Source organism: Xenia sp. Carnegie-2017, unplaced genomic scaffold (assembly GCF_021976095.1).
Source record: "Xenia sp. Carnegie-2017 unplaced genomic scaffold, XeniaSp_v1 HiC_scaffold_24, whole genome shotgun sequence".
NCBI classification, from domain to species: domain Eukaryota; kingdom Metazoa; phylum Cnidaria; class Anthozoa; order Malacalcyonacea; family Xeniidae; genus Xenia; species Xenia sp. Carnegie-2017.
In genome coordinates, this window is record NW_025813487.1 from 9,363,386 (window position 1) to 9,378,066 (window position 14,681).

The 14,681-nt window shown below is 34.8% G+C and overlaps 2 protein-coding genes and 1 long non-coding RNA gene across 3 annotated transcripts; 2 read left to right on the forward strand and 1 right to left on the reverse strand.

The window, feature by feature from the left end:
* Window positions 1–227: 227 nt before the first annotated feature.
* On the forward strand, window positions 228–3,668 carry LOC124450754 (adhesive plaque matrix protein 2-like). The gene is made up of 8 exons (XM_047001395.1): window positions 228–575; window positions 713–956; window positions 1,047–1,102; window positions 1,381–1,485; window positions 1,961–2,077; window positions 2,405–2,515; window positions 3,056–3,166; window positions 3,514–3,668. The coding sequence occupies exons 1-8, from the start codon at window positions 347–349 to the stop codon at window positions 3,558–3,560; spliced, it is 1,020 nt and encodes a 339-aa protein (XP_046857351.1). The 5' UTR covers window positions 228–346; the 3' UTR covers window positions 3,561–3,668.
* Window positions 3,669–5,775: 2,107 nt separating this feature from the next.
* On the forward strand, window positions 5,776–7,438 carry LOC124450760. The gene is made up of 5 exons (XR_006950195.1): window positions 5,776–6,290; window positions 6,380–6,548; window positions 6,635–6,849; window positions 7,157–7,319; window positions 7,402–7,438. It is a non-coding gene; the product is annotated as an uncharacterized LOC124450760 (long non-coding RNA).
* Window positions 7,439–8,333: 895 nt separating this feature from the next.
* On the reverse strand, window positions 8,334–9,192 carry LOC124452097 (the record flags this gene model as incomplete). Its single annotated transcript, XM_047002688.1, has 2 exons — window positions 8,510–9,192; window positions 8,334–8,444 (listed from the first exon to the last, which is right to left on the reverse strand). Coding segments are annotated over exons 1-2 (507 nt in total), but the record flags the coding sequence as incomplete, so codon positions are not given.
* Window positions 9,193–14,681: the final 5,489 nt, after the last annotated feature.

The window sequence follows — 14,681 nt, forward strand, 5'->3', positions numbered from 1 at the left end:
TTCCGGGTTAAAAAGAAAGTAATCCTCCATTGTAATAAGACTCAGGGATCGGTTTGAGAATTGAGAAATAAAAATTTACGAATATCTTTGTTTAAGGATTCAAGATCACCTATCCCAGTAGGAGTTGGCTGATTTTTACTGCGGATATCGGAATGTCAGCAAGTTGGGACTTTCGGAGGGAATTAAAGGTGACAGTTTCTGGAAAATACAAGGGAATGATTTGCAACACATCTTTATGTGGCAACAACAATGGTCGTAAAGGCGACGACCATCACTACAGTAGAAAGTGTGCTCCACCACCAACACCATGTATTCCTGATTTCAAAAAGAAAATTGTGATTGATAAATGTCACTTGATGGCCGATCGTTCGTCGCCATTCACGGTGCATGTAACCGTTATTTTGATCCAGCCGCCTTGATCAGTAATTGTAAATATGACGCATGTCGCTGCACAGATCCAGTGAAATGTGTTTGTAACGCTTTTGCTGCTTACAGTAAACTTTGTGTTGAATATGGTAGTCTTATTGACTGGAGATTTAAGGGAACTTACTTATATCCAAAACTTAAAGAATGTGGTAAGAAGAACTCTTTAAATTTACAATATTTTCTTCCTTCAAGTAGAAAAAGTGTGTATGGTAATACAAAAAAATCAATTTAGTTTTTCATAAATCATTACAATCATCCCTAAATGTGCATCACATTTTCTATGTAGAACAAACATGCAGCAACAAAGGAGAAATTTTCACCGAATGCGGATCTGCTTGTGCAAAAACATGTCGTGATATATCACGTGGTCTAAACTGCAGTGAAACCTGCATTCCCGGTTGTCATTGTCCCAAAGGATCTTACTCGGATGACAAGAATCATTGTGTTCCTATGAAGAAATGCCCATGTTTCTTTGAAGGAAAATATTATAAAGCTGGCGAAAATGTCAAAGTTGGACGATGTAAAACATGGTAGATATTTCTTTCTTTTGATAAGAATTATTATATCAATAGTTTATTGTGTTCACTACAATTTTTTTTCGTTTGGTGTTTTTTCTTTAGTACGTGTAATATGGGAGCCATGGCGTGTATCGAAGATCGAAACTGTTCTTCTAACGGTAAGAATGACATTGGCTTTTTAAATGTTTAATTATTTTGAATATCGCTACGTGAAATGTGCTGTTTGACGGTGCATTCCTGGTAAAGTTAGATGTAAATAATTCAGGAAATGTAAATGTTTTTGAAGCACAAATTATCACGATTTACCATAAGAAGATCAACCTTTTACAGCTGTATATTCGATGTTTGTTAAACACGTTTTATCTGTTTTTCTTATCAAATGGTTGTATGAACTTTTCTAAGAAATGCTATATGAACTAATCAAATACGTTTACAGGTCCTTGTGAGTCTTTCCCGTGTAAAAATGATGGTGTTTGTATGGAGGAAGGAAATAATTTTACTTGTATTTGTACGAAAGAATATCAAGGAAAAACTTGTGAAGGTATGTTGTATTACATTCTTAGTCAGCGAGTTTACTGAGAAAACTGCGCATGTCAGTTATGTCACGGGTAATTATTGCAACATTCATGTTGAACTTGCGACAAGCCGTTGGCATATGAATGGACTGTTCTCAAGTCTCAACTGCATATTGACGACTTTCAAGCATGGAATTTTTGAACGTATGAATAACATATAAATAAATTAATTTGTTTTCGGTGAGTGCAAACAGTTTTTATCCGCGAATCCTTCTCAATAGTTAGCGCAGTTAATGAAATTCAAATTAACTTTTTATTTATATTCAAGATTAGTGGATCATGTTAAGTTTTGTTTAATATGAAGCAGTGTCAATTACGTTAATTGTGTGTAGATTGTGTTTATAATAAAAATTGTCATTGTAAGTAGCTCTACGTGATTTCATTTGTATTTTATGTTATTTAGAGAAAGTTTTATGTGTCTTAATCTGATATTTTTTATAGAGGTAAAACCAACACCGTGTGACTCGCGTCCTTGTAAAAACAACGACATTTGTACAAACAAAGGAGGAAACTTCACATGTGAATGTGCTTCTGGTTTTGAAGGCAAAACTTGTGAAGGTTTGTCTAAATCTTGAACTTTGTTCAGTGATTGATACAAAAACTCATTGACATGTGTGTATAAAATAGTGCCATATAGGTCTTATATTTTTATAACTAAAACGTATAAAGTACTATAATATTTAGACAATGAATAGAAATTGGTTTTGAACTCATCGTAAATTTCACATATTATACCTCATGAAAGTATCTTCTTTGTTTATGACATAAGCATGAATTATGACATAAAGAAAAGGATCATATTAGACATCCAAAAATTATGAAGTAAACCACAACTTAAAAGCATATCACCAAAGCGTTCTTTATAAATATTTCTTTTACATTAAGTCATAAATGCTTGTGCCAAAGAACCATGTAAGACAGACGGCGTTTGTTCAAGTAATGGATCTTCTTATCGATGTGAATGTAAATTTGGTTTCACTGGAAAGTATTGCCAAGGTGAGTATATTTGTGAAATTTCTTATTTATTTTACTTTTTTTCTACTCCAGCTTATATATATATATTCCTTTGAATTTACAATTTGAATGGGTACCAAAGAATTTATAATTCGTAATTTTTGCGACAACTGAGGTTGACCATGCTATCAAGAAATACTCAGACCGATGTCAATGTTATTTGTCAAAGCAAAACTGAGGTGGTTAATAATGACCGAAGTCCAAATAATCATTAATATAATGCAAAAGCCAAATTCAGTAATTAATTTACTGTACAATTATGATACTTCAAAGTATTTTGTACTGAAGTCATAAATTTTCCGTGCTTCGTCATAAAATATTTTCAATAAGCTAGCAAATATCGAGGAAGATTCTGCCATAGTACTTTTTAGGTTGTCAATTGTATTACCCACATAATGTTCCACGTCAAGGACACTTATTACATAGTATCATTTGAGTTATGTTTATCAACCTACTACATTTTGTGGGCATTTACTTGCCATGCTAACTACATACGCACTTCGTACCTATTTCTCTTTTTAGATATAGATGCTTGTGCTAAAGAACCATGTCAAAATAATGGTACTTGTACAAGTGTTGGATTCTCCTATCAATGCAACTGTACATCTGGTTTCAATGGAACGAATTGTGAGGGTAAGCATGTTTTGTAAATTTACACTCATAATTTTGTTACTCGTGTTTTGCAGGGCCACTAGTATAAGTTTCGGTTTTGTTAGTCGAAAGTTTGTGAACCGAGCTGCATTGCGCACTTGTGTCGTGATTGTGCAATATAGCCACGGCTACTCCAATACATGAGCTCTCATTATACAAAAAATACTATGAAAAAATATTTGCACAGAAGACGCAACTACGGGTTAGAATACTTCACGTTTATGCATATTTTGTGTCAATGGAGCACAGCAGACATGCTTTCCATCAATCCTTTATTGTTTTTGTTTTTCCCATGAACTCCATGCGTTCTTCCAATTCGACGCATTTAGTTGTGATGAAGTCACGTTATAAAGAGTGCAAAAGTTACAAATGGTAGAAACAGAGAAGCAGAAATGTTAAATATGGGCATGGTAAAAAGTTAAAATGTGACAGACGTCTCTCAAAAGGATGGTACAGATTTGGTGGTGGAGCTGGAACTAAAATGTCTGAATCCTGCGTTCCAAAAAATCGATGTGGTACGCATGCCCCTGGCTGGTTAAATGGAACTCATCCCACTGTGGATGAAGGAAATGTGACCAGAAAAGTCTGCTATCATTGGCGTAGTCCATGTTGCTTTTGGTCAAATGCTATTAACGTCATAAACTGCGGTCCATATTTTGTTTACAATTTAATCCCAACTTTTGGTTGCCATTTAAGGTATTGTGGCACCGACTAAAACACAACAATTGTGTGTGATACTTAGTTGTAGCTTGTTCTTATTCTTCCATAAAGCATCAATAATATGATATATATATGGATTTTTGTGAAACGTAATTATCTTTAGGATTTTCATATTTTGTATTTTGATTAACTGTACGACAGACCATTAAACTTGTTTTATAACATTGTATTTTTGTGGAGCTACTAAAGTTGAAAGGTGGCAATCTATGAAAAACGAGACGATTAATGAAATAATGTATTTAGTATAGTCAAGCTATGTTAAGGAATGAGAAAGTTGATAGTTTAATGTATTTAGTTATGTTTTGCTACTAATGCATTTGGTTATTGTGTGGTTATGTCATGAATTTGAATGAGGTTTATGAACTAATGTATATGTTATAGTCATGCTATATTTTAATGTAGGATAGAATTTATCTATCTGAAAGAAGTATCATATGGAAAACGCAGCTTTTTGAATTTAAAATTTCAATCTTTTTTAGCTTGTGCTTGATCTTTTTTAAATCAATGGTTGTAAGCAAATTTGCCTGTGCAAGACGTCACATGCATTCTATATATCCATAAAGTCAAAACTTCTCGTCGTGTTTAGAAGACACGAGCGTCTGCATTGGGAAAGGCTAATGTGTAGTAAACAAGAACTTCCACAGTTGCAGTTGTGTAATTGCTACAAAAACAATGCAAAGAATAATAACAACATTGTCTAAGTGTTTATATTTTGGGCCGCGCAACGAGCCCTTCTGAAGCGATAGAGTGTTGCGAAACAAGACAGAGCGAAACGCGGCGCAGTGATAAAATATCACGAAGTATATTATTTTGTTACATTTTTTAAAAAGCTTGCTCGTTCATGTCTGTCCGTAATTGAACTTGAAACTATACTATTACCTACACAATATAAACTCATCGGACACCAGATATTTTACAAATGCGACAATTGAATAAACTACCAATACTAAATTTACTTTAATACTTTTGCTGGTCTTTCTATCTCTCAATACTGTAAACAATGTGCCTTTAATGAACTGAATTTCATGTTTGTAAATGTAGATCGTCTAGGTTGGTATAGTCCTGAGAAGGTCTATACCAACCTGGACGATCGATATTTACAAACATGTAACGATACTCCCGGGTTCAAACCATTTACTTTAAACTGAATTCTATTTTTTGGGAGGATTTGCCATGTTATGAATGACATGAAGTTATAAAATTCCTCAGAATAAATGCGTAACACAGTTATTAGCAGTCATTTTTGCCTCCTATAACCCTTCATAATTTAAAATGTAGTTTATAAAGTTCCAACCTCGTCCCCATCAGCGCAATATAAAGAGCCTGGGTACGAGATTGACAGAGTGACAATGATTCGACGAGCTAAAGAAATTGTTTTGAATTCACTTCCTCTAGATCTTGACACACGTTGTATCACAGATTAGCGATAGCTTTTGATTCTAGAAAGAAACACTGAGTTTCTATTACTCCGTAATATTTCTATTGGCATTTCATTAGGCGTCAAGTCGTGCACTTTTAAATCTAGGAGGGCAGACAACAATATGAAAAAACGTATTGTATAGTCGCATTGATGTTGTGCATCAGTAATCTCATGATATTGTGACACAAATCTACGAAGGCTTCAAGCAATGTACACATAAGTTTTCTTAAAGGACACATGCAAGCTAGAAGACATTTATTGTAATGCCTATAGCGTGAAAATAAGACGTACCAAGTTTCAAAGTCGTCCGCGAAATATTTAAAAAGATATTTAGGGTTATAATCGGTAAAAACACGATATTCGATGACCATTGCTAAAACGCCGTGAGATTGTTTAAGTCTGGGAACTGGGAAAGAGTGACGTAATAGTTGACATAACAAGTTTCGTTCTTATATCGTTCTACGACTTGCACGCAATTCTTGCACGGCTTTCGGTAGTTTGCTATTACTGTTTTTTATTTAACAAAAATTAATGGATTCTTCTTCTGAAGAAGCCGATTATGATATTGTCGTCAATAACAATGAGGTACAACCTTACATGTTTGAGCCTTTGGCCAACGCGGAAGGTGGTCATAGTAATGACAATTCTTCGTCAATGGAAAGCGAAGATGAATACATTCACAGAAATGGAAGCATTTTATTGATGCTTCATTGTTTTTCCCAAAGTAGAAAGAATGTTTTTATCTTTTAGGTGCGAGTGTGGCTTTTGTGTGGTCATGAGTACAGGACGGGAAAGTATATGTTGCCAAGAGGTAAACAACACTGATCCTCTGATACATGGCGATCATATTTGCATCAAACAAGAGGAAGAGTTTGCCACAGTATGTACAAACGAAGCTGTCTTATAAACAGCTATGGTCGTGTACACACATGACATTGGACCTATGCCTGAGGGTGAAGAAAACGAGTAAATATTACCTTAGAAGTGTAATTACGTGTATGTCGACAAGTGTATAATGCCGATAAGTATCTTAGACAAAATTTTGTATCGTTCAGAGCATTACGCTACACGGCGTATCGACAGTGGACGGCTTGGGTGCATGGCAAGTTGGGAAAAAAGTACAGACTACCCATACCTTCTTGTGCTGTGGACAAAATCCGGAAAGCATTTCCTTCGCCTTCTGGAGAATACAAAGGATTTGAATATGCTCAACACTACTGAATGGTAGGGCTTATGGCGTATGACAAAGTCTGTTCATTTGTAATTATGTTTATTTCATGTGGGACGTTATTTCTTTTTATTTATTAAAGCGAGATTTATGTTGCTTAATGGCTTCAGCTTTGCTGATTTTTGACTTGTGGTGAGTCAATGGGACAGGTATTTCTTTCACTCCAGCGACATCAAGAGCTTTGGAGAGTGTTGGATTAATGCGTCTGCAGTACAAAACTTCTTTCATCAAGTCCTTAACATATCCTGAAAAACAAATCATTATTTATGTTGGCTTTGCATTGCACTTTGAGAAAAGGTAAGTTTATTTTTCTGTGCTAACCATAAGTGCTGTCAACTTTCACTAGTTTGATGACCCCTTGTCCTTCTTTTGACTTTGAATAAGCCACTCTCCAAATCAATGCCTCTTCTGTTTGCCCACCATTCTTTGTTTTCTGAGGTTTATTTCCATTCTCATTGAAATGAAGAGCAGCAATAAACAATCTACAAATGAATGTTAAGTTTATGTTTACAACTATTGCAACTTATTGCTTTTGCAATGATGACTTTTTTAAGTAATCATACACTAGTCATAATTATATTACCTTGCTTCCATTGATCTGTAGAAAAAATGGGTATGTTTTGGTGCAAAAAGAATCACCACTCGGTGGGAACCTTCGATGGATGAAGTCTACTTCTGATAACTGAGTTTTCCAATATCTCTCATGAGATACTTGGACTCAACAATCGAAGACAGCTCAACATAAGCTTTTGAACCTAAGATCAGAAGTTAGTTAACAAAAAGAAAAAGAATGTTGATGTTACTTTGAAATTTATTTGCTTACAATACCTTTTTTTATCAACATTCTAGGCTCTAACATATCATGTTCACATTTTGGGAATACATCATAGTTTCTAGAGGGGTTGGAACCCACCCCTACATAGACATACCCACCCCAAATTGGTAACCCACCCCTACATTTGGGTCCAAAATTTCCTTACCCACCCCTACATACGAGCCGAAAAAAAATTCGTTTTTTTCTAAGGGAAAGCTGATTTTAGACTTATTTATGGTCTCTCTATGCATACTATGTACAACACTGATAAAGTCTATGTATTCACTGATGCAATTAATGGCTGATGCAATCAATAGCTGATTTAATCAATGGCTGATGCATTAACATGGTGTCAAATTAGGGAGATATTTTTGGTCCCTTATAGGGTAATATGAAGATAGATGATGCAATAACATGGGGGCAAAAATTGAGTGATGTTGAACTTTGAAGTTATTAACTTTTTTTATCATAGATGCATTAAATCTATTTTTTAATTTTTCTAATAGGGAAAATCTCGGAACCCACCCCTACATAGACATACCCACCCCTAGAAATTCAAAATTTTTTCGACCCACCCCTAGAAGGCATTTTTGAAAATTCCAAGACCCCCTAAATTTAGGGGGGGGGGTAGAAACTGTGTACATCACTATGTCCCTCATGGATGTCACATATATGATTGAGAACTGACAACCACTTTACCTTGACAAGTTCTTCATCACCATTGCTGGAAGCAGCACACCAGTATACATGGTTGGAAATTGATTGGGCCCAATCCGACAATAATTTGCAACCACTTTGTTTTGATGCTGCCAAAATTTTCTTTTTGATTCCTGTTGGAATTTGATTATTGATGAAATGTGTAAAAGGTTGGTTTGTTATGACAATCTATACCTTTTGCTACATGCCATACATCAAAGTAGTGCTCGATTTTTGGTCTTTGTTTTGACATGTAGGATTTGATTTGAGCATCTCTGTCTGTGGTCATTGACTTCACCTTCATCCCACTTTCATCAAACTTTGCCAGACATCTTTTTAATCCCTCAAGTTCCATTGCTCCAGAGTTCGTCACTTCATTGGACTGTGTAACATAATTATATGAGTATTCCAACCATGTTTTATGTACAGTTGTTGAAGAATTGTTACCTGAACAAGTTGTGTGTCTAAAATGTTGTTAGATTCCAAATCCATGCAGCTATATGACCCATACTTGGCACAATATCCAGGCGAATCACATCTTCCATCTCCTCCAAGGTTAATGTTCCTTTCTCTGATTGATTCTAGAAGATGCTTTTGGTTCATATGACAAACATTTGAAACACTGGGTATCAAATACGCTGTTTGAATATTGCTATATGTGCGCTCTGACAGAAATTGTATGCCTGAGTGACGAAGGAATTGAAGAACTTTGCTGGGGCTACTACCACTAAACAAGATGCTGGCAGCAAAGACCAAGTTGCCCAAAGGCATTCGCCCATGCAGAGGTTGGCTATTCCAGTCTCGAACATAACCATAATGACATTTTGCTAGTACGTTAACCATACTACCAGTCGTTTTGGTCACAATGGAACAGCTTTCACCACAACATGGGCATTGACTCACTGTCTCAGGCAACTATCAAACACTATGTATTTTCTCTCATTTTGAACGTCTTCCCTATAACATAAAAATTACCATCAGAATCAGAGAGAGATAAACGTAACGTTCTGAGAAACATAACAGAGAAAAGCAATGTAAAGAATAGTCAGGTGACTGGATAGTTGGTACTAACGTTGCATTGTCATTGTCGGATTCTTCATTTTCGCTTAACTCATTTGAACATTGAGAGTCTGATCTATTTTTGCTCATGCTCATCGTCGACGTGCTTTCTGTATCAGACCATACAGCGCTATCCTCAAAATGTTCAATTTCACATGACGTCGTCTGTGTGCTGTGATTTTTTGTTGAAATGAACTCAACCTCCGTACCTTAGCATAAAATTATCGTATTGCTGGATTTTTCACAAAAATCAAAACAGCCGAAATGGAAAGTCTATACCTCTACTTATCATATTTGGCACTTTTGTTTGAGCGGTTCTTGACCTTACGTGTTTTTGCGGACGGATTGTTATGGCTGCTTGGCATTTCACATTGCGCTTCTAAGGTACGTTAAGGAATTTTTTATGAGTTAAAATAACAAAGAAAAGATCAAACGACATTAGTCTGAATTAGTTACCACTGTATATGTTTGTGTTTCGCTGTCTACATATATTTTGACATCTTTCATCTTAGACAAACTTCCTTTGAGGTAAAACGCACAAACATTTCGAGCCGATGTCGACACGTCGTGGTCGTAGTCTACAAGAACGTCGTCAATAATCTAAAATTATAAAATTGTCTTCAATTTGGTAATGCTATATAGCTTAGTTTTTGATAAATGTAAACAAATATTGCTTACTATAACTATAATATTCACCTCTTGCCTTCGTCTCTTCTCAAATGCCGTTCTAACATTTGTTGGCTGCTTCTCTTTAGATGCTACACTTGTGGGTTCCACAGAGTATTCAAAAATCGTGGGTACAGCATCCTTCTTAAGGCGAAGCCGTCCAGCTGTCCATCCTACTGATTGCATCGCTTCAAAATTTTGCACGAAGCACGAACTCTCGAAATGTTGCGAGCACAATTTTGAGCTCTTTGTTGGCTTCCAATTTTTGCGTCGGATTTTTTCAATCCAAATATCTCGCATACGCTTGTTTTCGGGAAACGGAAAAAAAGAAACCTTTTGCTGCGTTTCGTGGTTCTTAGAAGAACCGTTTTTACAATTAAATGCGGCACAATAAACCATATTTTCCATGCTAAATTGTCGTGTTGTTAAGAAGTTACCAATATATTTTGAACGAAGCGCGCAATTGACCGCGTTTAGCCCATTGAGTTCTATAATAACTGGAGGGGCTAACTTTACTGGGGCGAGATGCCAAAAAAATGGCGGCCAACGGACGTATTTCCGCTGAAATGATCGCTTTGCAGAAAAATAATATTCTCGACCTCCCCCTGGTGTCTATAGTAAATTATAAAGAATTTTTCAAAAACAAACACGATATCACAGAATATGGACATCGTTAGTTCCATAATCTTTGACGATTCTTTTTTGGCATTTCTTTGATAATGCCAACACTTCAATCGTTCAATTGTTGGATGTCGTAGTTTCCACAAAAAAGAACATATCGCTTCTCACAGGTGAGGTAGTTGTTTGTTTTGTTAGTCCGTCAACGATTGAAAAGCAATTATACATGCACTTGAAAAGCCATAAAATACATATTAAAGATCGTATTTTTTAAGACTGACTTGAACGCCAAATATACTGATGTTTTCCTGTTTTTCTTAATAAAATTCTGTATACTTTTCTGTCATTTGTTAATGCATGAAATGGTAGATTTACCCATTTATTTGCAAAATAGTTTCATTAAAGCAAAAAAGATCCTGCACACATTTTGCTCTGTGAGTAAGTATCAAGAAGAAATGATCAGCCCCAACAGTACCCATGATTTGGAGCAGAGCTTGTTATGTTCGATTTGCTGACAACATGCAGGGAAGATCAAGGAGTAAAGATGACTGGAAGATGTTATTGACTAGGCAGAGTCTTAAAAAATGATAATGCTGTAAAGATAATTGATTTATTGTCTGCCCTATCCAGAGTTATTTAATTTGATTGTGGTCAAATTCTATGGATGGAGACAATGGATTCACTAAGGATGCCTTGAATGCTTTGAAGTTAAAGTTCATGATCCAAAGAAAGATGGCAAGAAGGTTGTGTGTGTTTTGATGCTTAATGAAATGTCAATTCACAAACATGTAAAATGGAAGGCCATAAAGTTTGTGTCTATGTAAACATTTGTACTGAGATTGATGATGACTCGATGCAGATGTGAAGCTTCAAACTGTATAAGCCATTGGGTTTTATGTAACTTAATGTTTAAATCATGTCATATCTTTATCAAAATATTTTAGTTGAGTGTTGTTTGAATGTTACTAATATCTAATGCACTATACTGAAGCATTAAAGATTCAGTGATGAAACCTTTAAAGTTACTGTACTGTATATTTCTTATATATTTCTTATATTTCTTCAAGAAAAATTTGAGCTTATTTACCTATTAGAGTACAGAATGGAGATTTATCATATGCATTATTGCTGCTTTTTAAAGAAAAGTTTTCACTTTTCAAAGCTTTTCTACAAATTTTTGCTTCTTATTTCTTATCATGAGATTGATGATATAGAGGTAATATAATCCAATAACTTTCTAATTTCTAAAAAGCTTTTAAGCTTCTAGCATAAAAGTACACTATAGGAATGTAATTCATTTGGTTTTATTGCCTTGCTATGACATATCTACTTGCACTTCATCATTCTTGTATGAACAAAAGACCAGATGTGGATACTCAGAGAACAAAATGCACTACCAACTGCTTATTAAATTTATTGAGGTGAAAACTGTGTTAATCATTCAAATTATAGTGCACTTTTATTGCAAATATAGGAAAAACAAAACAAAGTGAAAAAGAAAGGTAGAAGTATTAAAACTACAAATGAATTATAAACACCATTGGAAGCATAAGTGTTTTGATGATTATTTGCATTTTGCCCAATTCATATATCAATTATTTGATGCAGTTGCACTTCAGAACATCACAAAAAGGTTACTTAAAGTAATTTCTACACAATATTGTTTGTTTTTATTTACCAAACCTATGCAGACTTGAGTCTTTTTGAAATTTCATATGAAACTCAATTACAGAAAATCCGTAAATATCCAGAGATTTAATATTTACTTTTTTAAAGAAACAAGTAAAAATCCTACAATTGTGGCGAAAAAAGCCATTGCCCATTGCATGAAAAGAGGCAAAATAGCAATGATAACAAATAAGCTGACTTCTCTCTCGTGAACCGTGGAGATGAACTATGATATACTTTTTTGTATAGACTAAAGAGTTTAATCGATCAAACAAATTTGACGCTGGTAAGAAAACGACGCACATCTGCATTCATACATGTGTAGCCGACATATAGGTCTTTCGTCGATAGTTATAAATGCATCCTCGTAGGAGCAGATAACTGACAACCACAGTTGACTCGCTGTTATGAATTTAAGGTTTTTACCTTCATTTTCATCAAAAAATTGCTTGCCGAATCCCAAATACACATATACATTTTCCTCACTCTTTCCTCAGGAAGGAGTGGGAAATTGTGAAATTTTCGGAAAAGCGGTCAATTTCGGTAAATCTCAGCGGCAACGGACGAAATCCGCCATTTTTTTTACAACATCCGATATCTAAAGCAGTGAACTCGACATTTGAATAACTGGAATGATAACCGAAGCCAAAAATTGAAGCCAAAAAAATATTTGTCGTCATCATTCGTCAGCACACGTCAGGCTCTAATCTCTCGCATGTTCATTTTAATTTTTTTAAATCATTTGTCCCTTGGTAATGGTAGAGTTCGGATCTTGATCAGAGCGTAAAAATAACGAAATTTTTGGAATGAAAAGGTTCACGGAAAGTGAATCAAAGAGATAAATCGAGAAGCAGGGTGAGGTGAACTTAGTCGATCTGCTTTTACGCTGCGGTTTTCCTTTAAAACATATGAAAGTCTTTAAGGATATTCAATTACTGATATCGAGATGACAACCATTTAGTATTTCAAGCACTATCAAAATCGATGAGAAATACAATCGCTCTGTAAAAAGTAAAAATGCGAGTTATAGACTCAATAGTTTTTATGAAACTAGATATTCAAGTTTCTTTTTTCTTCGGAAAAACAGATCTTTAAATCCACTGAAATGACAAAAAAAGACAAACACTGTCCGACACCGTTTGAAAATTTACCTTCCGATGTAAGAAAAATTTTTGCTTGAATATTTGCTCGTCATATTTTCTTATTGTATTGTCTTATTAGCATACAGTGTAATTTTCAGTTGGTTTTTCCTCGTTACAAGTTGTAAGTTACAACGAACTCACTGTAGTAAAGTTTCAGCTGTAAAAAATAACCTTTTGCGAAGAGTTGGCCTCGTTTGTTGTTTGTCGTGATGTTGTTTATATGTTTATGCTTTTGCAATTTGTATTCAAGTTTATATTGGCCGTGTATGTTTTGGTACTCAGGGGAATGAAACTGACGTACAAACCGCGTGAATATTCGACTTTGAAGGACTGGAACTGACGTACAAACCGCGCAATAGACTAGGACTTTGGCTTCAATTTTATATCTATAAAATGTATTGTAGTTATCATTCCAGATATATATATATGGAGTTCACTGATCTAAAGCCGCGCTTGAGATAGCCGCTCCAGTTATTATAGAACTCAATGGTTTAGCCAATGTCAACTATTACGTCACAACGACATCGGTAGCTGTCGCTAGCTCGTCGGGCATTTTCAATACGTTATCAATAAAGCATCAACTTTAAACCTCCATATCTTCAAAAATATTTATCTTTTGAGTCTCAAACTTTGGTGAACTATTAGTTGGAGCTATACCTTCATGTAAAGTACAAAAATAACAATCCGAATTTTATGTTGCATGTGTCGTTTAAGAGCAGCTGATACCACGAGTGATTTGTTGTTGTTGTCGTCTTCTTGTGGAGCAGGAAACGTCGAGATAATAAAGTTATGGTGTGAGGTATAGCTTCATGAGACATCAAAGATGTGGTTTCACATGAAAATTTAGGTAACAGTTTTGAATTTTAAGCGTTTAAGTAATTAACCGTTGTTTACAAGCATAATATATTAAAATATTTTTAATAAATCTGTATTCTGTTGCAGTTCAAGGGATTGCTAATGGTCTAAACCTCCGCTACTCTTCATGTTAAACCAGGGCCCATTGAGCTAAGATTTTTTCACTACTTCGCCTCTTATTTCATGTATCTCACGTCTGATCTTCAGTGCAACTTGATATCACACTATAATTACACTATAATTACACTATGATTACAATCGCACTGCAACTTTCTTGGAATGAATATATAAAAATCCCAAAGAATTAGCATCCAAATAAAATTATTTGTACGCAATTTGAAAATGTTTACATGAATATTCTATTTGATATTCTAACACATGAAAAATACTGCGCACAAACGTTAGTTTCATTTGGTGTTTCGTGATGGCTTTAAATGTCTTTACGGCAAAAGCCAGTAAGAAACGCATAGAGCTACAGATAAGAGACGTTAAATTTTCAAAAATATGGTTACTCTTAGCTTTTATGTGGCATAGAGATCAAATAGAAACATGCATCTATTTATATATTCAAAAGCAATTTTTGTTCTAATTTTTGAGATGTTTTTATTATG

What these genes read in the sequence shown, in the direction of transcription:
- LOC124450754 (XM_047001395.1), top strand. Translation starts at nt 347, where the DNA reads ATGTCACTTGATGGCCGATCGTTCGTCGCCATTCACGGTGCATGTAAC. An exon ending in TGAAGGCAAAACTTGTGAAG is followed by an intron (nt 2,078 to 2,404) that starts GTTTGTCTAAAT and finishes TTTTACATTAAG; the next exon opens with TCATAAATGCTTGTGCCAAA. An exon ending in CACTGGAAAGTATTGCCAAG is followed by an intron (nt 2,516 to 3,055) that starts GTGAGTATATTT and finishes TTCTCTTTTTAG; the next exon opens with ATATAGATGCTTGTGCTAAA.